The 23,977-nt window shown below is 50.2% G+C and overlaps 2 protein-coding genes across 4 annotated transcripts; both read right to left on the bottom strand.

Annotated features, from left to right (window-relative positions):
* Window positions 1-2,673: 2,673 nt before the first annotated feature.
* On the bottom strand, window positions 2,674-7,602 carry SPAG4 (sperm associated antigen 4; the record flags this gene model as incomplete). The annotated part of the gene is made up of 12 exons (XM_084246478.1): window positions 2,674-2,823; window positions 2,942-3,031; window positions 3,528-3,695; window positions 4,365-4,480; window positions 4,649-4,724; window positions 5,017-5,125; window positions 5,247-5,272; window positions 5,602-5,645; window positions 5,864-5,925; window positions 6,102-6,168; window positions 6,514-6,618; window positions 7,116-7,602. 12 exons carry the CDS (start codon window positions 7,600-7,602, stop codon window positions 2,674-2,676), a joined length of 1,500 nt encoding a protein of 499 aa, XP_084102604.1.
* A 6,047-nt stretch (window positions 7,603-13,649) lies between these two features.
* Window positions 13,650-22,776, bottom strand: ERGIC3 (ERGIC and golgi 3; the record flags this gene model as incomplete). 3 transcript variants are annotated; one of them, XM_084247561.1, is made up of 14 exons in its annotated part: window positions 13,650-13,796; window positions 13,978-14,033; window positions 14,114-14,250; window positions 14,848-14,912; window positions 14,990-15,104; window positions 15,888-15,919; window positions 16,587-16,601; window positions 17,586-17,643; window positions 17,784-17,949; window positions 18,755-18,848; window positions 21,941-22,060; window positions 22,276-22,363; window positions 22,480-22,550; window positions 22,689-22,776. In XM_084247561.1, 14 exons carry the CDS (start codon window positions 22,774-22,776, stop codon window positions 13,717-13,719), a joined length of 1,185 nt encoding a protein of 394 aa, XP_084103687.1. In that variant the 3' UTR covers window positions 13,650-13,716. The 3 variants fall into 3 exon arrangements, with proteins under 3 accessions (XP_084103687.1, XP_084103689.1, XP_084103688.1); XM_084247563.1 differs by having other exon boundaries at window positions 14,990-15,086; XM_084247562.1 differs by lacking the exon at window positions 16,587-16,601 and having other exon boundaries at window positions 14,990-15,086.
* Window positions 22,777-23,977: the final 1,201 nt, after the last annotated feature.

Genomic DNA, 23,977 nt, shown 5'->3' with positions numbered 1-23,977 from the left:
ATTCTGATGGAGGATAAGGTGTGGTCAGACTTTAGCCCTGTGTTCTCAAGGGTATTCTGTGCCATGGCCCAGTCCTGCACACATTCCACAGTGCTAGCACTTTAAATTTTATACTTTTATACTTGTTCCTGCTATTGCTGCTTTTGATCCCACCTGCTTGCTTCTGGAGCCCCTCATTCAATAAAAAATCAATGAAGACCATAGTTTGGCCAGTACTTTGTTTTTTTGGATGGGAATCTGTTATTAACCATGTTTACTTCTCCTTGAGCCTCAGTTTGTTGATCTTAGGGGTTGTTGAGTAAAGCATGGATGCCTCTAACATAATAGCCCCAATCAAAGTAATTGGGCATTTCTAGCCAGATATTTAGACACTATTTTTGAAAAATACAGAGTCTGAATGTTAAACAGCACACCCAGCCTGCCCTACCTCAGGGCAGCGCTTAGCTGGGAATACCAACAAGGTGAAAAGTGGTAGGGAAGGGATGAGTTTTAAGATAAAGAAAGGGCTATGCTGGACAGATCGAGCAGGAAACATTGGTGGTTCTAGCCCTAAAAATAGGCTACAAGAACAGCTATTTTTCTCTTACTGGAAAATATGTATATGCAGAAAAATATCACCCAAACTGCTACGTTTCAATAAAATATTTGGTGCATATGTTTTGCTCCTTTATTCATATTCATAGTCTTTTTTTTTATTTTACAAAAGTGGGATTATATTATATGTATAGTATTTTAGCATGCTTTAAGATGTTTTTAAAATACGTGCTATATGAAATTATTTCAAATATAAATATTGTGTGTAGTACATAATGAATAAATAGGTAATAGAGCAGATGAGAGCCCATTTTTACTAAGTCTGACAAATTTTAATGGGATATTACACATAAACTTTGCCCCTTGTTTTTGTTATATTCAGGGTGTCTTGCCCATTGGAACTTATTGCTGACCTCACTCTTTTGCAATGCCTATATATTCTGAGTGTACTACAGCTTATTTATCCAATACCTTATTGGGATTTGGGTACCTTCTAGTTTTGTTTTATTGAAAACAGTGTTAGAATGAATATTCTTATACATTTATCTGTGCACTTACAGGGATGTTTCTTCTGAAGAATTTGTTCCTAGAAGTGGAAATGTTAAAGTATGTGAATATTTAAAATTTGAATAGATAATGTAAATTGCCCTCTATTCACAAAAACAGCCTTTTCACCCTTTTTGGGTAAAATCATATTTTTAGTTTTAATTTAATTGTGAAGGCCAGATATCATTTCATATTTATTTGTGAATTATATTTGTTTTGAATAAACTAAGTTGTTGTCAGTACATCCTTCATTCTGTCACAGTTATTAACTCCTTGTCTCTTATACATGTTAATATTTTCTCCCAGGCTACTGTCTTGTCATTTATCATATCTTTTGGTCTATAGAACTCTTTTGATATGTCATAGAGCTATATGCCATAGATTTATAATACCAGTGTACCCCATATATCATTACTTTTCATGACATTAAACATTCCCTTGTATGCTGTTTCTGTTTGGCCACGTATTATTTTTGTGGCACAATCTGCTTAGTTACTATTTCCAGTTTTCTCCTTATAAGCAACACTCAAAAGTATTATCTTTGAAGACATCCCTGTATTCTTTGGATCTCGTCTTAGAAGTGCTGTGATTAAAGACTACAAAAAATTTCTAAGACTTTTGATTCCTCTTGTGAAACTGCCCTTCAGAAGAGCTGTATTAGTTTATATTTCTAACCTTAGGCTTTGAGAGCACTTGACAAAATCTTGTCTTCATTTTACAAAATAATAACCTTAAAATTTAAATGGATATGTACAACCCACACACATTCTACTTTCTACAGATGTAATCTCTATTAATAGTGTGTATACTTCTCCAAATATGAACATATTGGGAAGGAACCTAATAGGTGCATGTTTCTCATGCTGGTTTCCCTTTTCTACCCTGCCCACGGAGAATTATTAATCCTTTGCCCTGTTTCCTACAGCATCCTGTCCTCCCTTCCCTGTCAAACTTCTTTAGGGCAGGGACTGATGAAGATGAGATCACCCACACTGTGCCTTGCAGAGTATCAGGTACTCAGATCTCAGTAAGACAATCTGAGTAGGGGCTACCCCGGGCCTGTATCATCAACTCTGGCTCAGATGCTTCTGAGGAATCTGCAAGTCCTCTTTAGTTTCTGAGCATTTATCAAGAGAAAAGGGGTAATTCTCCCTCTACCTGTACCTAGCAGGAGTTAGGTTGTTCCAGAGATTAAGGGTGGAAATTGAGGTGCACAAGCCTGACTCCAAACTTAGTGGCTCTGCAGTTAAATACAGTAGCCTCTAGGGGAAGGTAGGCCTGGGGCCCACTGTAATGCTGCTTTTCACTAGCAAGAACAAGTTTTCTAACCTGACCATCTCCTCCTTTATGGCTGTGAGGGTTAAGTAAGTAATGTGTATAATGTTCAAAGCACCGTATCTTTTGTACATGGTAAGCACTTCATAAACATGAGCTATGGCAACTATATATTACTGATCTCAACTTTCTCTCAGAGGGTGCACTGGGTGGTAACCCTCTACCCCTGGACCATACTTCTGCACCATGGGCAACCAAAGTCCCCAACAGACCCCCCAGCACTGATCCAGCTTATTTTAGCTCCAATAATCAGCATATTTAATGGGGCCCCCCTGTGGCACCATCCCCTGCCCCCTCTGAGATTCGCATGCCATGGGCTCGGACTCGATACAAGCACGTGAAACGGGGGTGGCCCCAGTTGCTTAGAATCTGGATCTTCACCTTGGGAAAGGCAGCTGGAGGGTCATTCTGGGGAGACAAATGGATCACCAATGTCTGTTCTCCCAAGGGCTGCCTTTCTCCCCAGTCTTCCCTCACTCCCCACTCCCTTAATACCCTTACCCCCCCACCCCCACCTCAGACAAACCTGTAGGTGGAAAGTCTGAATCTCAGATTTCTCTACGTCGAAGGTGAATTTCCCCAAGAAAACTTCAGTCTCATCATCAGCCTGGAGGCCCTGGTAGGTAAAGAGTTAGTGTAGGAACAATGAGGTACAGGTAGAGGTGGGGAAAAAGCAACTTTGGGAGGACCTACTGTGTGTTCAATGGCTGGATGCATTTTTCCATTTATTTTTTAGCATTAGGATAGTGTAGTGTAGTATAGAATGCCGGTTCAAACAAGCCAATTTTCAAATTTTAACTGACTGTTAGCTATGTGACCTTGGGCAAGTAGTGTCCACCTTCTGAGCATTATTCCTCATCTGTGAAGAGGGGGATAATGGCATTTCACAGGTTGTGTAGATGGAATGAAATAATCTTTGTAAAGTACTCAGCACAGAGTAAGCATTCAGTAATCCCTAGCATTTAGATATGGTTATAACCTGTAATAGCCCTGAGAAGCAAGAAGTAGAATCTCCACTTTATAGAAATAGAGCAAGTGAAGACAGCTACTGGCACCAGTTTGTACGTCTGCCTGGTCGTTTCCAGGCAAAATCCCACCTCAGCCCCACTCACATAGACTGCGAAGTCGCGTGGGGCACTGTTGGCTCCCCCAGTGTGTGCCACACTGGGCGGTGGATGCTGCAGGGTGACGTCGCTCAGCTGTACACGACCTGGCAGCCGGATCACCACCTGGCCCTGGTCGCCCTCAAAAGCCCAGCAATTCCCAGGGAAGACATCTGGCTGCAGGTGGGCAGAGACACGATTAAAATCAGAAGACTTGCGGCCTCCCCCGTGGCGCAGTGGTTGAGCGCTGGGCTGCGAAGCTGCCCACAGCCTCTGCCAGTTCGATCCTGGGCCGCGGGGCGAGGGTCCCACATGGCGCGCAGACCTCTCCTGCCGCCCGCTGCTCCCCTCAGCAGTGTATTTTGTCCGTCTGCCTGTTCTGCTTCCTGCTCTGGCTCTGCTGAATTCTCTCACCCTCCCAGGCTTCTGACTGTACCCAGTGCTTGTATGTATGTATGTATGTATGTATAAATAAATAAATAAATAAATCTTTAAAAAAATTAAAAAATCTGAAGACTTGACTGGGGGGCCCTTACCCAGCTTGGGTTTTGGCTTAGGTAGCCCCACGCCTTCCAAAGTCCCCATCCAGTCCTCCACACCCAGACCAGGCCCTACCCAGTCAGACCCTACCCAGGGCCTGTCTCCAACACTGCTAGGTCTCTCCTTAAGTTAAATGCCCTCCTGGGCCTCACCCACAGCCTCATTGGGGCCAAGTACCCCCTCACCCAATAGAGCTCCACCTAACCCCAAGCCCTCAGCTCAGCCAGGCCCCCCTTCCAGGGAACTGTTAAGGCCTTTCCCCAGCACCCTACCCGTCTTGACCCAGGATCTAGGTTCTAGGCCCACCTCCAGGATAACCGTGGGCGGCCGTGCATAGTTCCAGAAGTTGAAACGATTCCAAAAATAGGCAGTGTTCGTGTCCTCATAGTCATGGGAGGTCTTCTCTAGGTCGATAGAGGCTCCTGGAGCAGAGAGAAGCCACAACTCACCTGCTCCAAGCCCTCACTGACCTCCAGGGAAGTGTCTATCTGAGGTCTATCTATTGGACCAGTAGTGTGCACCAGTCTGTGTCAATGTCTCAGTCTCTTTCTGTATCTCTGAGTCTGTCTCTCAGTGTCTCTGGGTCTTACCCACAGAGCTCAGCGCGTAGTCAGGTTTCCTCACAAAGTCTTCATTCAGTCTCTGGAATACAAGCTTGGCCACTTTCTGAAAAAAGGGAGGGCGGGGCCTAGAGGGCTTGCAGACTGATTTTATGGGTAGGTGGCAGTGTTCTCTAGGAATAGGTTCTCTGGGAAGCATTTTGTGGGCCCCTGGGGAAATCCCAAAGTCAGGGATGTGGGGCAGGGCTTTAAGACTCAGGATCCAGTTAGCCAGGCTCCTCTAAGGGCTTCCAGGTGGGACAGCAGTGTGCAGTGTGTGGAGCCCCCCGGCCAGGTACCGGGGGCGGAACTCCGAACACCCTTGGGGTCCCGGCTCTGGGAGCAGGTCTACGGTTCACCTCGCTGTTGGCTGCGCGAACGCTGGACACCTCCTTGTAGAGTTTATCCAGCTCGACCTGGAGCTGCTGCAGCTGCTGCCCCTGGGAGCGCACACGCTCGTGGTACTCACTGCAGTGGGGATGTTGGTATAGTGTGGTTGACTCCCTGTCCCCCTGGACACTTCCACTAAGGGCCCGCACAGAAACACCTTTGAGGCCCCCAGTTCCCCATCCCAGATGCCCTTTTTCACCTTACAGTCAGGATCTCCTTAGGTTCCTATTGGAGGGAAGTACAAAATGCAGCGCTGCTGAGCTCCCATCTACCCACACCCTTTTCCCCACTTGAGTCAGTCTGGGAGCAGCCAGATTCAAAGGACTTTCTTTTTGAGGACCTCCCAGCACTCTTCCCTGACCTTCCAGGATCCAGTCACTTAGAGACCCTTAACCTCCTCTGGGCAAAATCCCTCAGAAATGCCGGGTCTATATGCAGCCCTTCCTTGGGACTATAGCCTTCGCACTGCCCCACTTCCAGCAACCCAGGGGACCCTCACAATCTCCAGGTTCATAACCTGCCACCCCACCCCCAGGAGAGTTTCCCAGACTCACATTTTCCAAAGGAGGCACCAGATACAGAAGCCCCCACCAGAGTACTGGAGAAAGAATGGGGGAGGTCTTAGGAAAAAGGCAGGGAGAGGATTCCCTGGCATTAAGGACAGTGACGTGAGAAGAGACCTGAGGGGGTTGAGTCAGGAGGCTTCCACAGGGATTGGGGATCTGAAGCACTGAGTGGGAGGCTGGAGAAAATGTTTTGGGTTTGGTTCCAGAGCAGCCAGGGCTGGGGTACCCAAGATATTCACTACCCCCTCACCTGCCAGAAAGATGCTCAGCAGTGACACAGCGGTGATCAGGAAGCGGATGGAACAGACCTCCCTGAGGAACCGCAGGGAGGCTGAGGTCCTAAGACCCTAGTGAACCCCGCAGCCCCTACCCCAGTAACTTAGACCCAGCTTTTATGAAAACGACTCAATCAGGTCTGAATTGGCTCCGTCTCAGCCCCGCTTCCCACCCCCTCCAAAGAGCAGCCCATCCCCGTCCCTCCCTCTGACCTGTACACATTGACCAGCACGTCTCCTACCAGGGATAACACCACGCTGGGCACCTGGAAAAGCACGCCTGAGGAGAGGAGAGGGGCTCAGAAAGGGCACTACGCTCTAGAGAAGGGAGAGACGAAGGGGCTCAGAGAGCCTGGTGTTCGAGGTTCAGAAGGGGCTCTGGAAGGGGCTCAGGGAAGTGCCTAGGGCTCAGGGAGGGAGGGGGATGGGTTGGGAGAATTAGAGGGGGGCAAGGAAAATGATTTCAGGTTCTGAGACTGGATCTGACTCGGGAAAGGGGCTGGAAACTCATACATGGGCGGGGGCGGGCTGCTCAGAAGGGAGAACAGGGTCTGGGAGATGAGAACTGGAGTTCGGAGAAGGGAGTCGGAAGGTGAGAGAGGATCCGGGCTGGTCTGGCCCATACTCAGGAAGCTCTTGGACACTCGCGGGGGAGGCATCTCCTGTCTCAGATCCAGGGTTGAGAGAAGGTCCAGCTGTTCCTCAGAGACTACGGGAGAGCCAGCCGGTTCTGCGGGAGCCCAGGGGCTCCATTGGGGTCGTGCGCATCACAGGTCTACTCTTTCCCCGGTACCCGGCCGCAGGCTCCCCAGCCAGGGGCTGGGCTGCCTCTCACAGACTTTGAAGCCGGGCATCCCAAGTCTCACCCCGGGTCTCCCTCAGCAACCCGAGCCCCCGCCCCTCATGGGAGCCCAGTCAGGGTGCTAGCCCCACCCCCAAGCTGAGGCCCCGCCCCCAAGCTGAGAACGGCCCCGTTTTCCCGGGCGCGGCTCGAAGTAACGCCGAGGCCGCGTCTCTTCAGTGGTGACCAATCACAAAATTTTCCCGCCCCCAGGACTATCAATCACATGAAGGCCCCGCCCCTTAAGGCCTGTTATTTAGGGCTTCTTCACCACACAGCCCCGCCCCCCAGGTGACTGGACCATTTTATCCCAGTTCCGCGCCAAGCCCCGCCCCTTAAGCCCCCGCCCCCTCCCTAGGCTCACCCGGGTTCGACCCCGCCCGCACCCGAGGCCCCGCCCCTCACGGTTGCGGCGCCACAGGCGGTCGGCCCATTGTGGCTCCGAGGCGCCGGCTTCTGCCGAGAGCTTCCAGCCCATGTGGTTCCTCCGGGCACTCCAGCGCTCAAGGCGGGCTCACCGCAGCTCGAGCCCCGGGCTCTTCTGCCCTCGGGCTCCGCGGGCCCCGGCCCAGCTGACCAGTGCCCGCTGCTGTTCCCCGAGGTGACGCTCACTGAGCTGTTGCTGTTGTCGCTGTAGAAGTTGGGCGTGAGCTTTTGTGGGGACGCGGCCGAGCCCGGGCGGGAGCTCCGCCGCATCCTGACCCCGGGCCGCCCCTCACGGACGCCCAAGTCGCCGCCGCAGCCGCCCAGGCCCTCGGCGCTTCCTCGACCGGTGCGCGCCGCCAGGACCCCACGGAGCCTGTGCGCAGCCGGCGGGCCCCGCGGGTGGACCCAACCCTCTCGCCTGTGTCTAGACCCGGCTGCTGACGTCATAGAGGAGACCACGGTCCCCGCAGAACGCCCTGATCCGGCGTCACAGAGCAAGCCATGACGTCACGGGAGCCGTAGCCCGCTCTTGTTCTTTCCGAGAAGAGTAACTAAAATGGTACTTTGAATTAATTTTTTTTTAAGATTTATTTATGCATACAAGAGCTGGGGCACAGGCCAGAGGTGTGCAGGGTGAGTGAGAGGATTCACCAGAGCAGGGAGCAGAACTGTCCGGCTGACTGAAGTCCACTGCCCAGGGGAGCAGCCAGCGAGACAGGAGAGGTCTGCTGCGCCATGTGGGTAGCTGACTGTCCGGCCAGGGATCGAACTCGCGCCGCAGAGGCTGCGGACAGCTTCACAGTGCTGTGCTCACCCCCTTAGGCCACCAGGGTGGCCCAGGAACTAATTTTTATACCCATTCCTGCTTTTTCTCCTCACCACTTACCCCAACTTATGTCATTATTCCCTCCCACACGAACTAGGCTGTAAACTATGAGACCAGGGATTTTTGTTCTGTTCATTACTGTATCCTCCAATACACAGATAGGCTTAGCATGTAGTAGAGATGCTCAAATATTTGTGAATGAATGAATGTTAAGGAGCATGGCATCATCCAGGGTATTTCTAAAACATGTAGTCTCTTTGGCTCTGCAAAACCTCAGGCTCTTCCTCTCATTAGTCTAGAGAACACTGACCTCCAGGGAGGTTCCTCTCCCAGACCCATTTTCACCAGAGGTGTGTGGGGTGATAATTCAGTGCCCAACAATCACATACCCACACTCAGAAGACCAACATATGAGTCATGGAAAACATTATAACGAATCACAGATGGACCTCCCTGGTGGCCCAGGGGATTAAGTCACAGCACTATAGAGCTATCCATAGCCACTGCAGCACAAGTTTGATCCTGGTCCAGGGCGGTGACCCACATGGCGTAGCAGACCTCTCCTGCCTCACCCGCTACTCCCCTCAGCAGTGTATTTCAGTCAATCCGACGGTTCTGCTCCCCACTCTGTCTCTGGTGAATCCTCTCACCCCACCCCCCACCTCTAGCCTGCACCCCAGCTCTTGTATACATAAATATATATATATATATTTAAAAAAAGAATCATGATGGATGAGACTAGAGCTTTCCAAACTCTTGCTGTGTATCAGAATACCAGTACAGTTTCTAGAAATTCAGGTTCCCAGGCACAGCTTGAGATCTGACTTCAGCATTTCTGGTGTAGATGAGGTAATCTATTTTTACCAACCACATGCAAGATCCTGATTAAGAAGCACAATTTGAAAAGCAATGTGGTGCATTCTGTGTCCATTACACACCCAGGCAAAGGTTCAGAAAGGAAGGACTTTCCTGAGGTCATGCAGTGTGTAAGTTCAGAATTCCAAAATTTTGTCCTTAAACCCAGTATTCTGTCTGCCACATACCATGTTCTTTGGAAGACTAGGAAGTGGAAGTGGCAGATCTTTTTTTTTTTTTTTTAAGATTTATTTATTTATTTATACAAGCACTGGGTACAGTCAGAAGTGCGGGAGGGTGAGAGAATTCACCAGAGCCAGAGCGGGGAGCAGAGCAGGCAGAAGGACCGAAGTACACTGTTGAGGGGAGCAGCAGGCAGCAGGAGCGGTCTGCACGCCATGTGGGACCCTCCTCCGGTGGCCGGGGAGCAGCCGGGAATCGAACCAGCGCTGCAGAGGCTGCGGGCAGCTTCACAACCCAGCACTCAACCACTGAGCCACCAGAGAGGCCCGGAAGTGGCAGATCTTACAGGGGTTGAAGCCCAGGGAGAATCTGCCAATCTGTTCCAGTCCAGAAGGGAGATGCCCATGTTAGATTCCAAAGGGAATCAATTCCTTGCTTAATTTGATGCCGCAGAAGTCAGGGGGAAGTGGGTAGGGGTAGAATAGCAGTCTGAAGAGAGGTATAATGTTAGAAGAGGAGGAGAGGGGAATCCACTGTCATATCAGTGATGTTGGCTCATGGGCCACCCTTTGAGTAATAAAGAAGCAGGTGGTCACATGAATTTGGGATTCCAGGGTGGTCAGAGCTGAAGATGGGTATTTGGTCTGTTCAGAGAAAGTCATCACAGCAGGTGGTTTCAGTACCAAATCCACTTCCATGTCGCCTTTCTCTGTCCACAGCCCCAGGGACCCTCCCTGCTAGTTTGGATTCTTCGTGTGCAGCGCTGTGTACCCTGGCACCCAGATCCCTGGCCAGGATGTGCTTTTCTTGGTGGCTGAGGAGAAATAGGACCAGGACTATGGGAAGATCCAGAGTCTACTGCTTACAGTATGGAGGGTCCAAGGATGAAGGTACTGAGACTGAAGTGGAGGTGTGCGCACATAGGTCACAATGACATGGGGAGGCCAGTGGTTTTCAATAGGGGCTCCCAAACATTTAAAATATTTTTCTAGGGCCTCCCCGGTGGCGCAGCGGTTGAGCGCTGGGTTGCGAAACTGCGCGCGGCCTCTGCGGCGCCGGTTCGATCCCCGGCTGCTCCCCGGCCACCAGAGGAGGGTCCCACATGGCGTGCAGACCTCTCCTGCCGCCCGCTGCTCCCCTCAGCAGTGTACTTCGGTCCTTCTGCCTGCTCTGCTCCCCGCTCTGGCTCTGGTGAATTCTCTCACCCTCCCGTGCTTCTGACTGTACCCAGTGCATGTATAAACAAAACAAACAAACAAACAAACCAGCAAACAAATAAATAAAGCATGCCTCTATAAAAAAAAAATAAAATAAAATAAAATATTTTTCTAAGCATTTGTAAATGAAAATTTTCTTTTTTTCTTTTTTTTTTTAAAGATTTCTTTTTTTTTTAAAGACTTATTTATTTATACAACCACTGGGTACAGTCAGAAGTGCGGGAAGGTGAGAGGATTCAACAGAGCCAGATCAGGGAGCAGAACAGGCAGACCGACGAAACACACTGCTGAGGGGAGCAGCGGGTGGCAGGACAGGTCTGCACACCATGTGGGACCCTCGCCCGGCAGCCGGGGATCAAACCGGGGATCAAACCGGCGCGGCAGAGGCTGCGGGCACCTTCGCAACCCAGCGCTCAACCGCTGCGCCACCGGGGAGGCCCTTTTTTTAATTTTTTTTTTATTTTTTTAAAGATTAATTTTTATTTATTTATTTATTTATACAAGCACTGGGTACAGTCAGAAGCGTGGGAGGGTGAGAGAATTCACCAGAGCCAGAGCAGGGAGCAGAGCAGGCAGAAGGACCGAAGTACACTGCTGAGGGGAGCAGCGGGCGGCAGGAGAGGTCTGCGCGCCATGTGGGATCCTCCTCCGGTGGCCGGGGAGCAGCCGGGGATCGAACCGGTGCCGCAGAGGCCACGGGCAGCTTCGCAACCCAGCGCTCAACCGCTGCGCCAGCGGGGAGGCCCGAGGCCCTTTTTTTAAAGATTTATTTATTCATGCGTACAAGAATTGGGGTACAAGCCAGATGTGCGGGAGGGTGAGAGGATTCACCAGAGACAGAGTGGGCAGCAGAACAGGCAGACTGACTGAAATACACTGCTGAGGGGAACAGCTGGCGAGACAGGAGAGGTCTGCGGTGCCATGTGGGCATCTCCGAGGCTGGCCGGGATCGAACCCGCACTGCAGAGGCTTCAGACAGCACAGTGCTGTGCTCAACTGCCTGCACCACCAGGGAGGCCCGAAAAAAATTTTTTTTTAATAAGAAATTTATTTATGCATATAAGAGCTAGGTACAGGTCAGAAATGCGGGGGTGAGAGGATTCACCAGAGACAGAGTGGGGAACAGAACAGGCAGACTGACTGAAATACACTGCTGAGAGGAGCAGCGGGTGAGACAGAAGAGGTCTGCTGCGCCATGTGGGTTGCTCCCTTGCAGGCTAGGGATCGAACTTGTGCTGCAGAGGCTGCGGGTTGCTTCATAGTGCGGTGCTTAACCCCTTGCGCCACCAGGGAGGCCCCCCAAAATTTTATTTTTAAATTAAAAAACTGAATTTATTTAAAAATTTTGTCCAATTTTATTATTGTATTTTTTTTTCAATTTAAATTCTCAAATATTTTACCATTTTCATTAAAGTAATTATTTCAAGTGTACCCAGAGGTTTTGGGGTGTGGGGTTTAGAGTTTAGGAAGTGACTTTGTCAGGGCAGGAGAAATAGGGAATGGGAATGTAAGGGTAATGGGGTATCAGATGGAGGGCATGAAGTACTCTTTGGATTAGGCAGCAGGGAGGGTATGGTCTAGTGATACAAAGAGTAGGGCATGCCTTGAGGGAGGAGGGTTGTTGGCCTAGCCAGGGTAACAAAAGGAGGGCCCTAACATGTCTCCCTTCCACAACAGGGACCTGGAATAGCCCCCTGGTCAGGTCAGTGCCAAGCTGGAGCTCTTTCTGGGGCTGGGCTGGGCAAGCAAGCCAAAGCCTGTACTTCAGAGCTCCCCTGGGACCTGTTGTCTAAGCCCTCAGTTGGGCTGCCCCATAGCTATGCCAAGACAGTGAGTGGAAGTCACGAGTATAACTTAGCTGAGCTCACTGTTTTGAAGAAAACTTACCACACATCCACTGATGCCTGAGTATGTGCTGTTATCTATCAGGGACAGGGCTTGGGTGAAGTCAGGACTCACGGGATGAATGGGACAGAGGGTTGTTCTGCCGCTGGCAAGCTCAAGAGTTGGCATCAGGTGGAGGAGCTATAGCAACCAAAGTGTCATGCCCTGAGCCACCCACTTGTTGCTATGGCTCTGGCCGATGGCTTATCTGCTATGGCTCTGCCCTCCCATGAGAGCTACATACCTCACCTATTTAATTGATTATTTGCCACCAATACTGAGAGTAGGCCTATCAGAATGCTTGTTTGCAAGTGATAGAAATACCAATCCAAACTGACTGAAGCATAGAGGGAAATTGTTAGATTGCATATCTATAATTCCTAAGTTTGGTTGCCTGGCTTTAGGCACAGCTTGTCATGAGGCTAAATAATGACTCTCTGCCTCTGGGCTCAGCCTGCTGTGCATTAGGTCTAGCTGATTTGCAGGCAGGTCTCCCAAGACTCTAGGATGGCTGCTGCCACCTCATCTCCCATATTCACATCATCATCTGGACAGTCTGGCTTGCCCTGAGTGACAGATCAGGCCCTTCCCTGGAGCCCAGGATGGGAGATGAGCCCTCTTAAGGATACCATAAACAAGAGCAATGGTTCCTGGTTGAACCAAAAAAAACCAAGGCTCAATATAGCCTGCAATATCACTCCAACTTATAGATGAGCATGGTACCCATGTCAGATTAAATGACGTGTCCAGTCAGAGCTTATAAATGACCACCTCAGAGCTGATCTCAGGTCTGACTCCAGAGGCTCTGCTATCATGACCCGACTTTGCCTTCTGTCCTCTGCCTCTCCTGGATTCCAGTCGTACATTGAACTTCCCTGGGCGATGGAGAGGCAAGGCTCTGAACCTGGTTTTCCACACACTTTGAGAGCTACAATGGGAAGTCTTGATTAGGTCCAGAGCTGGGGGTGTGCCCTGGCATGACCCCTGCTACCTGCCCTCCCTGTTTTTCAGTTCTGCCTTCACTTAGGAGACCAAAAGGCCCCAGCTGGCCCCTCTTGGTACCAGGAGTCAGCAGGGGCTTGTCACAGAGCAGGGTCGGTGAGCATGAGGGGATAGATTGAGCCTAGAGTGGCAGGTAGGGGCCCCAGCTTTAGCCATTAGTGAAGCTCCAGCCTGTACCCAAGGCCTAGGACCACGGGGGTCCAACACTTAAAGCCTGGAGGCCATCCATGATGGCTCCAGGATGCTCACCCAAGGAAAGGCCTAAGGCTGAAACCAAAAGGCTGGAAGACCACAGCAGAGGATGCACCGAGGACAGGGTTGTGGGGTGGGCCCTGGTGAGCTAGCCAGGGGCTATATGTGGCCTAACCACCTTCAGTTAGCGTCTGTGACAAGGGGTTGCTCTCGGGCTCCAGCCAGACCCAAAAACCACACAGAGACCAGCAACTACTATCACAATCAACAGATTTATCAACCTAGGGCTATGACTGACTCTCCAAGTAGGGACTGGGGCTGGGGGTTAGAGACTGGAAATATGACCACAAGGTCAAAGAGAGAACAGGAGAAAGAGGGAACAAAAGAGGGGCAAAGGGAGAACTACGTTGTCTTCCCTAGATCAATTTTCTTCTGGATGGCTCGAGCCGAGTGGTAGATGAGTGAATCGATGAGTCCAGCCACTGGGGAAAGAGACAGGGCTGGCCCTGGTCAGCTGGGTCTTGGCTTGACTTCTAGAGCCATGTCACCTAGCTGGCCAGGCCAGCATCTCCCTTGTACCCTTCCCCCAACCAGAACCCAGAGGGACCAGAATTTACACTCCCACCATGCCCCAATCCCAGACAGACTCCCTGAACTTCTAACCTGTGAACATGCCCCCGATGATAGCGCACACGCCGGTCAGGAAGTGCGTGAAGGACCTGCCAGAAAGGTGAGGAAGGGAGTGAGCAGGTACCCTGACTTCCTGTAGGCCCAGGCTCCTCCATTTCCTCATCCTCACCTGTGCTTCTCTGTCAGCTTCACCATCATGGGTGAGAGCTCATAGAGTACGAAGACTCCAGGCAGCCCCTGGTCACCCATCAGCCCATTGGCGACCTTCTCATGTCTGGTCACAGAGAACTGATTTGTCCTCAGCACCTGGGGAGGGAAGGAAGCCTGGGCTATGGCCAAGGTCTATGACCTGGCTCCCTCCTCCCCTCAGCCCTACCCCTACTTTGCCCTTTGTCTTGTAGTGTCTTGAACTTAGGGAGCAGAAAACAGGGCAAGGCTTCAATGCCCTCTCCCAGCCGCCCTTCTGGTCATTCTCTTTACAATTTACCCATCCCAGCTACATTTGGTGGATTCTCTATGTGAGGGTCCAGGAATGAGAAGGCTGAGTTGGCACCATGAGCACCTGGCAAAGCTGCCTCCTCCTCTCAGCCCCATGCGTCCCAGCACTCTGTGAGATGCTGTTGCACAGCAAGGCCACAGCAAAATTGGGAGTAAGGGGCCCAGGTAGTGGAAACCAGAGGAACAGATGGAGGCAGTGTGGGAAAGCAGACCAAACGCTTAGGAATCCAAAGGCCAATCCTGTACTCTGAAGCCTGTACAATCCTGTACCAAGGCCTTGCTTGCAAATCACCTACCTTCATGGACCTCAGCTTGTCACCAATCACATGAGAATCAGAGCAGCACTTCATTTTCTAAGTGCTTGGCACCAAGCAGGAGACTATGTCTGAGCACCCTCAAACTCACCTCCCCATCTACCTTCATGTACACTGTGGGCACCACCTTCACAAAGTACTGGAACATCATGGAGGCTGCAGGGAGAAGAGAACACTGGGAGTGGGTGCCAGGCAGGGCTCTGGTAGCTGGGGGCACCCTCCCAGACTGGTACCTTGGGGTGCAATGACATTGGTGCGATCAAGGGGGTTCACAATGCCTGGATAGTCCTCCCCAAATGACAGGTGCCGGATGTAGTGGGTCATGTTGATCTGCAAGCAACACCAGCACTGGAGCCTCAGAGCATTTGAGGCCTCAGCAAGAACACCTGTTGAAAGCTCTGCAGCACAGCAGCAGACAGGGGCCCTGGGTCTGGGGAGCGGACATGTGGAGATGGGGGGAGGAAGGACAGGGTCTTGCCTGAGAGAACCTGCCCAAGACAGGCACCCTTGCTCCCTACCTAGGAATTCCTTCACAGAGTTCGTGGGGATCCTGGGACTCCTTGGTTGTATCCTTACATTAGGCAAATACAGACATGACAAGTGAAAGCTCTGCTTAGATTCAAAAGCCAGGGAGGTCTAGACTGGAACAACCCTAGGCTCTCCAGAACCCCCAGCTTCTGCACCTGTCCGACTCCAGCTATATCAAACTCAACCACTAGAGGGATCTTAAGAAAATGAAAATCAGATTATATCAAGACCCTGCTGAAAGTAGGCCAACAGCATCTCATTGCTCTCAGGAGAAAGCTCAGACTCTTCGGCAGGTCCTGAGTGTGGTCTTTCCTGTCTACGTCGGCCTGCTCAGTTCCTTAGAAGTGCCACATTCTCTTCTGCCCATGCCCCTAGGTCTCCTCTGCTGGGAATGCCCTTGTCCAACTCCATCCCGTTTCCAGCCTCTGCAGAGCTCAGTTCAAAAGTCACTCCCAGTTTCCTCAGACTGGAGCACTGTCAGAATGTATGTTTGGTAAGTCCCCTGCCCCAGAGTTCCCTGGAGAGAAGGACAGGGAGGGAAAGGAAGCAACAACCAAGCCTCCCGCTCCCACCAGCCCTTCAAGGTTTCCACCTGGCACGTACATTGTCGAGGCCGAAGCTCTGCAAGTCGTGGACTAGGAGAGAAGGGAGATGGTGTCACCAGGTGGAATAGGACCAGCCCCATGGCTCCCTCGGACCTTTGCTCAGGTCTCCTCACACCTCCCTCTGGAGTGTGACCCACATGGCTCTTTAAACCCCCACTCAATCCCGAGCCTCACCCTGCTTGAGGGCAATCTGATAGGGCCTGCCTTGGGCCTGTGGAAAGTTAGTCTTCCTCAGGGTCATATGAAATTAGACCCTATTTCTCCTCTGACATATGTAAGAAACCTGTTATGGGCCTTGTTCCAGGCATTACTCCTACCAAGGCCTTGCTTGCTCTTCAGGAAACAAAACCCAGCTTCTAATTGACTAGAGCTAATGACCAATCACCAAACCCCAAAGAGAGGTGGGACCTGAGAATGCTGTCCAGGTTCTTTCCCTGACTGCTCTGCCCCTATCCTCAAAGCACCAAAAGGACACCCATGGCTACCCTAGATCATCTATTCCAGAACAAGTTCCTTCTGCTCTCTAACCTGATCCCTCCTGCTGCAAGGAACCCCACCTGAAAGATAAGCTGCAGTGCTTTCTAGAGTCACCCAGAGAAAGGCCCCAACCCAGACCCAAACCTCCCCCTATTCTGGGATAGTAGGCTGCATCCCTAGAAGTGGGGTTTTGGCCTCCCTGGGGGGCAGGGCCACTTACTCTCCACAGCATGTACTGCAGCATGGGGGAGGGAGGGAAAGAGAAGGGAGGAAGAGAAAAAAGATTCAGAGCTTTGCAATGAGAACTATGGAGCAAGCTAAGTGGTGGTAGGGAAGACTAAAATATTCCTGCCTAAGCAGCAGGGTGTGGACCCAGCTAATAAGCCTCCTCTTGGTCCCCTTCCCAAGAAGCCCTTCCCTGGCCAGAAAAGAGTACAAAGGGGCTTGAGACATAAGCATGGTAGCCTAGGAAGAACAAAGACCTAGAGCCACGTTCCTTGCTGGGTGGCTGAGCAAATCACTGGCCCCCCTCTGGGCCTCAATGAGCTCTGCAAAAGGCTGTCCTGAGGATCTATGATGGAAAAGAACTTGGTAAATTTTACAACCTCCCCTCTGCCCCACCCTAAATCAACCAAATGTCAGAACTAGTTCCCGGCTTTTCCATTCAGCTTCTGGTCCAGGCTACTGAGCATGTCTCTGCCTCTGACGAAAACCCAGGTGGAGAAGCAGAGATACTGCTGTTGCCTCGGCAGTATCTTGTACTGCTGAGTGCCTGCAGGCCCACACCAACACCTGACACTAACCATCTTCCTATAATCCCAGTGCACCACCCTTCCCCTATCTGCTGCTTCCCAAAGTTGTTTTCCAGCTCAGCTCCATTCACACACAGGTCAGCTCATAGGGGGGCTACCATTTAAACAAATGCCTTCCACAAGAACCTGTTCAAACACCGTAGGAGATAAGAACTCTCATCATCATCTTATAAAGCAAGAAAATGAAGCTTGAAAAGGTTAAGAAACAGTTAGAAAGGTCTGAGGCTGAAATCTTAACCCAGACAGTCTGACTCCTTAGCGTGTACTCCTAACCCTTACACCAAACTACTACCCTGAAAGGAGTCTGCTCTGACCAAAGGCAAAGGAATATCAGGCAGGTGAAAGGGCACCCAACTTGCCAAGGTGTCTAGGGTCTAAACCTATCTGGCTGATGTAGGATCACTCACCGTGCACATGGGATTGCTGGAAGCTCTTCCCGGGAGCAAAGTGAAAGTTTCCTGCCACCTGTTAGGGAAATTCCCTCTCATTCTCCAGCCATTTCCTCCTCCCTTTGCCCTGGGGGCCTGAGTGAGCCCTCCATTCACAAAGGCCTAGGGTTAACCTATAGCCCAGTTGGCTCTGCCCTGCCTCAGTCCCTCCTGTACCTTGTTGACTTCCAAGAAGCCATATACTTGGCAGCCTTCATTCTTTTGCTCCTGCATCTTCTGGCTGAAGCCCTCCCGCCGGCATTGCTCAATAGTGTCTGGGTTCTTGAAGGCCCAGCCTCTGCGGCGATATGCCTCCCGCACATCCTCACAGGTGTTACAGCATCTGCAGGAGAAGGGGTGCAACGTTAGAGTGCTGGGGAGGCAGAGAAACAGTGCTGGTGCTTTGGGAATAAAGCCTGAGCAGTTCAGTTTGCTAATGAAGCCTCTGCTAGCCTCATCCCTGACATAATATTTTCAAAGTGTGTTTCCTCAGTGGCAGCAGGACTGTTTACAATTATTCCCCATTCAGTTTGGGGGATGGAATATTTTGGAAGAGAGTAATGATGATTGCACAAGGCTAAGAATGTAGTTATGCCACTGAATTGCACCAATGGAAAGAATTAAAATTTTAAATCACATATATTTTATCACAATAAGAAAAGTTTGAAGATACATATTCCCAGACCCCACCCAGAGCTGCTCTCAGAGATCAGGAACTGGGAAACATAATAGCAGTTGCCATGTAACCAGTGCTTAAACCTGGACTGGGTCTTCCCTCTGAGTGCTTTACATACAGTACACATTTAGGCCTTATATGATTCTTAGACAAAAGGTTCTGTCAATGGCATCCCTCTTCAGAGGGAATATATGGTTTGGCCCAAGGACAGCTAGAGTCCACAGACCACCCCTGAAGCAGAGACCACTTAAGCCTCACCCGCAGGTCTGTAGTGCCCAAGCAGGGCTGGCCATAGAGCCTCGGTCACTTACACCATGATCCGTGACCAAGGCACATACCCCATCGTGTCTAAATTTTTTGGTCTACCCTCCCCACTTGCCACAGAGTCCAGTGGAGACTCAGACTGGCTGAGCAAGAGAGCCTGCTGGGAGCCCTTCTGCCCATCCTCCTCCACACCCAGGGTCCAGCTCACTTGATATCTTCTGTTTCAGCACCATAGCAGCTCTCACAGCGATCAGGATCCAAGGAGTCAGGATCAAACACCTTCACCTCAACTTTCCCAAGCTCTAAGGGAAGGGCAGAGGCAGAGGCATCAGCTGCAGGCAGACACAGTGAAATTTGTATCCTCAATCCCTCTGGCCTTCAGCTTAGGAATCATGCACGATAATACTAATATTTACATTGAGCCTGCTATGTATCAGGCACTAAGCATGTACATTATTTATTTTCATAAGAGGAATGGTATAGGGCATCCCTGGTGGCACAAAGGGTTGAGCACAGCACTGTGAAGCTGTGCGCAGTTAGATGCCTGGCCAGTCAGGGAGCTACCCACATGGCACAGCAGACCTCTCCTGTCTCGCCCGCAGCTCCCCTCAGCAGTATATTTCAGTCAGTCTGCCTGTTCTGTTCCCCACTCTGTCTCTGGTGAATCCTCTCACCCCCGCACCTCTGGCCTGTGCCCCACCCAATTCTTGTATGCATAGATAAATAAATCTTTAAAAAAAAAAAAAGAGTACTAATAGTGAAAATGAAATGTTAGCTGGGTGCAGGTTACTTTGCATACATCATCTCATTTCATTCCCAAAATGACTCTTTCAAGGTAAACGTATTATCCCCATCATACTAAAGATGATGTGGAGACTCAGAGATGTGAAGTTCCTTTGCCCAGTGCAATATAGTAAGTGACAGATTTCAGTTCTAGTTCCAAAGTGTATGCCCTTAACCACTTCACCACCTCTCAGGCATCTCTCTCTGAACTCGGCATCCTGCTCTAACTATTACACCATCATAACTGGCAATTTCAATATCTAGATCCCTGACCTCCTTGCCTCCAATAATCTATTTTCTCATCTCAGCCACACATTTCCATGCTCATATCTTGTCATTACCAATTACTACAAACCTTCCAAATTCAATTTCAAGTATCCCCATCTACTTAATTTCCTACTTTATTATCTCTGATACCCAAAATTCACCAACTGACACTGTCACTCCTTCCTTTCTCACTTCCCATTTTTACTTAAATCCCCAAATAGGGAAAGATAGCTTCTTTAATGAACAGTGTGGGGAAAACTGAATATTCACATTAAAAAAAAAAGATGAAACTGGACTCCTCCCTTATACCATTCACAAAAATGAACTCTAATTGGGCTAAAGACATCATAATATAAAATTCCTAGAGGAAAATATGGGGGAAAGCTCCTTGACATTGATGTTGGCAATGATTTTTTTTAGATATAACATCAAAAGCACAGGCAACAAAAACAAAAATATAAGCAAGTAGGACTACTTCAAAATAAAAGGCTTCTTTTTTTTTTTTAAAAAAAAAGATTTATTTATTTATTTTAAATAGAGGCATGCTTTATTTATTTATTTGTTTGTTTGTTTGTTTTTTGTTTATACATGCACTGGGTACAGTCAGAAGTGCGGGAGGGTGAGAGAATTCACCAGAGCCAGAGTAGGAGCAGAGCAGGCAGAAGGACCGAAGTACACTGCTGAGGGGAGCAGCGGGCGGCAGGAGAGGTCTGCGCGCCATGTGGGACCCTCCTCAGGTGGCCGGGGAGCAGCCGGGGATCGAACCGGCGCCACAGAGGCCGCGGGCAGCTTCGCAACCCAGCGCTCAACCACTGCGCCACTGGGGAGGCCCAGATTTATTTATTTATGCATACAAGAACTGGGGTGTAAGCTAGAGGTGCAAGGGGGTGAGATGATTCACCAGAGAGAGTGGGTAGCAGAACAAGCAGATCTACTGAAATACACTGCTGCGGGGAGCAGCAGATGAGACAGGAGAGGTCTGCTGCACCTTGTGGGTTGCTCCCTGGCTGGCCTTGGGTTGAACTCACGCTGCAGTGGCTGGCGATAGCTTGATAGCACTGTCTTTAACTCCTGCACCACCAGGAAGGCCCAAAATAAAAAGCTTTTATGCAACGAAGATCAACAAAATGAAAAGGCAACCAATGCTGAATGGGAGAAGATATTTGTAAACCATATACCTGATAAGGGGTTAATTCCCAAAATTTATTCATTTTAATTAATTTAACTCAGCAGCAAAAAACAATCTGATTATAAACTCAGCAAAGGATTTGAATAGACATTTTCCAAAGACATACAAATGGCCAAAAAGATACAAGAAATGGTGCTCAACACAATCACCAGGAGAATGCAAATAAAAAATCACCTTACACTTGTCAGAATGGCTATTATTTAAAGAAAAAAAAAAGATAGAAAGGTTGGCAAGAATGTGGAGAAAAGGGAATCCTTGTGCACTATTGGTGGGAGTGCAAATTGGTACAGCCAGAATGGAAAATAGTAAGGAGCTTTCTCAAAAAATTAAAAAATAGGGCCCCCCTGATGGTGCAGGGGTTAAGACACAACCTATGAAGGTAGCTGCAGCCGCTGCAGCATGAGTTTAATCCCCGCCCAGGGAGGTGACCCACATGGCACAGCAGACCTCTCCTGACTCACCCACTGCTCCCCTCAGCAGTGTATTTCAGTCAATAACTGTTCTTTTCCCTACTCTATGTCTGGTGAATTCTCTCACCCTCCCCTCCCCCGCACCTCTGGCTTGTACCCCGGTTCTTGTATGCATAAATAAATCTTTAAAAATAAAATAAAATAGGGCCTCCCCGGTGGCGCAGCGGTTGAGCGCTGGGTTGCGAAGCTGCCCGCGGCCTCTGCGGCGCCGGTTCGATCCCCGGCTGCTCCCCGGCCACCGGAGGAAGATCCCACATGGTGCGCAGACCTCTCCTGCCACCCGCTGCTCCCCTCAGCAGTGTACTTCAGTCCTTCTGCCTGCTCTGCTCCCCACTCTGGCTCTGGTGAATTCTCTCACCCTCCAGCGCTTCTGACTGTACCCAGTGCATGTATAAACAAAACAAACAAACAAATACAATAAATAAATAAATAAAAAACATGCCTCTATAAAAAAAAATTAAAAAAAAAAATAAATAAAATGACGGCCAGGTACACTACGCACTACACAGAGACTGGAAGGCTAGGCTTCACCCCACTCTGTTTCTTCAAAGCTAAGCAAATCACTCGATTTCTCTAAGTCTCAGTTACTTCATTTCTCACTTGGCTGGACACAACCTACTTGCCAGAGGTGGGGCTTGGGTATGACCAGCTCTGGGATCTGAGACCTGGCCCTTTCCCTAGTTACCATGACGCTCTGCCTCTGAGCTCACGGGGATGCCATCCTTATCTAGTCGCTGTTTAAACAGGTTGTGTTCCACATCCAGCTGCTGTTCCCCAGCCACATCCATGGCATCAATGCTCAGATCTGGAAGCAAGAAGTCAGGATAAGGTACAGGGATCACTGGGTCAAGGGATCTGGGTTTGGGAGGGAAAAGGGATGCTGGGCCTATGTTGGGGTTGTAGTGGATTAGGGGAAGGAGGCTCTCTTGGGGTCCAGTACATAAACTAAAGTTGGTGGTGTGACTCTGAGAACATGAGAACCTTAGGTCTTGCAACGCCCACCTATGTTTAGGTACTCACAGGCACAAGGCATGTGCGGAAAAAGTACGTCGATGTTGATCTTCAGTTTATCTCCCCGCGACTTGTCCACGTAGAGTTCAGGATGCACCTGGGGCAGTGCTACCTCAGTAAGATTTGGCCCCAAGCCTCTCCCAGCCCAAATACACCTAAAGACACAAATTCTAACATGCCAGGCCCCGCCCCCAGCCGAGCCCCGCCCCTTACCTCAGTGGTGAGGTAATACTGCAGCTCGGACAGGAACAGAAGCAGCATAAGAAGACCACTGACAATGGTCACTGCAGAGCAGGGAACGAGGGTCAGAATGGCCTCTGTTCCCACTCCCTCTGCTTTCGGCAGGCCAGGCAAAAGCCAGGTGCCCCGACCAAGCTCCAGGGCACCCCTCTCCCCACCACCCCAGCCCCACCGCGGCCTACCCGTGGCGCCCCCGCAGGTCTTGACCCGGAAGTCCTCCAGAGTCTTGGGGTAGGCATCGAACTGCTTCAGCTTCCCCAGCGCCTCCATGGGGACCGGCCGGAAAGGGGCCGCCAGCCAGCCCGCCCCGGCAGCCTCCCGCTTCCGGCCCGGAGCGTGAGCCACGCCCCCTTTCTCCGTACGCAGGCGCAGCAACACGCATGCGCGGCTCCACCCCCTCTAGCATTCTACCTGAGGCTGCCCTGGCCGCGGGAGCTGCTGCACCCACTCTCCCGGGCCACAGGTTCCAGACGCGGCCTGGAAGGGAGTCCCTGGATCACTGTGGTCTTGTGCGGACCGCCTTGCCGAGAGGAGGGCTCTGCGGGGTGGAAACAGTAACAGCTGCCTTCACTTCCCTTGTGCCTGTAACTGCACCGAATTTCATGTCACCACTCTTGGAACAACTTGTAAAAACCTAGAGCAGTCATTTTCAGAATGTTGCCAGTCAGCACCAGCATTATCTCTTGGGAACCGGTTAGAAATGCAAAAAGGCTACACTTCAGACCTGCACAACCAAAGACTAGGAGTGGCTCCCGGGTAAACTCCCTGCAGTTAAAGTTGGAGAATCTTGGCCTAGAAAGTAAGTGTGGATTTTATCTCCATTTCCGAAAAAAGAAACTATGATCCAGGCAAGCTAAGTAACTCACTCCAGATCACATCCAATTAATGACAAGGTCTGATTCCTACTCACTTTTTCTGGACCATAGAGTGCCTTTGGGATTGACTTTATTCAAACAGCATTTTGGTGCTTCTCCTGACCACAGTTGATGGAGGTACATGATTCAGATCATTTCAATGATATAGGACCAGAACTTTGACAGGAGGTGTCTCAGGAGACTGCAAAGTCTAGAGGAGAAGGCTTCCAGAAAGTGGAGGACGGACACCGGAGCTGGGTGCTTTGTGTGTCAGACTCAGGAGAATATTGGGAGTTCCAGAACTCCTCTTATGCCCTCAGCTGAGGACAGGGAGAAGGAAATGCCTAACATATATTTGTTTTTTCCTTCAGGAAACTTCATTTTTTACTAGTGTGATTGTATCAACTTGAATAATACAATCCTATGAATAATTGTGTGCAAACTGAAAAATGGAGAATGAGGGCCTCCTTGGTGGCACAAGGGGCTAAGCACCGCACTATGAAGCTGCCAGCAGTTTCTGCAACACGAGTTCGATCCCCAGCCAGCCAGGGAGAAACCCACATCGCACAGCAGACCTCTTATGTCTCAGTCCGCTGCTCCCCTCAGCAGTGTGTTTC

The sequence above is a fragment of the Talpa europaea genome (genome assembly GCF_964194135.1).
Source record: "Talpa europaea genome assembly, chromosome: 11".
NCBI lineage: Eukaryota > Metazoa > Chordata > Mammalia > Eulipotyphla > Talpidae > Talpa > Talpa europaea.
Note: the sequence above shows the minus strand (reverse complement) of the source record. Positions and strands in the feature narration are given on the sequence as shown.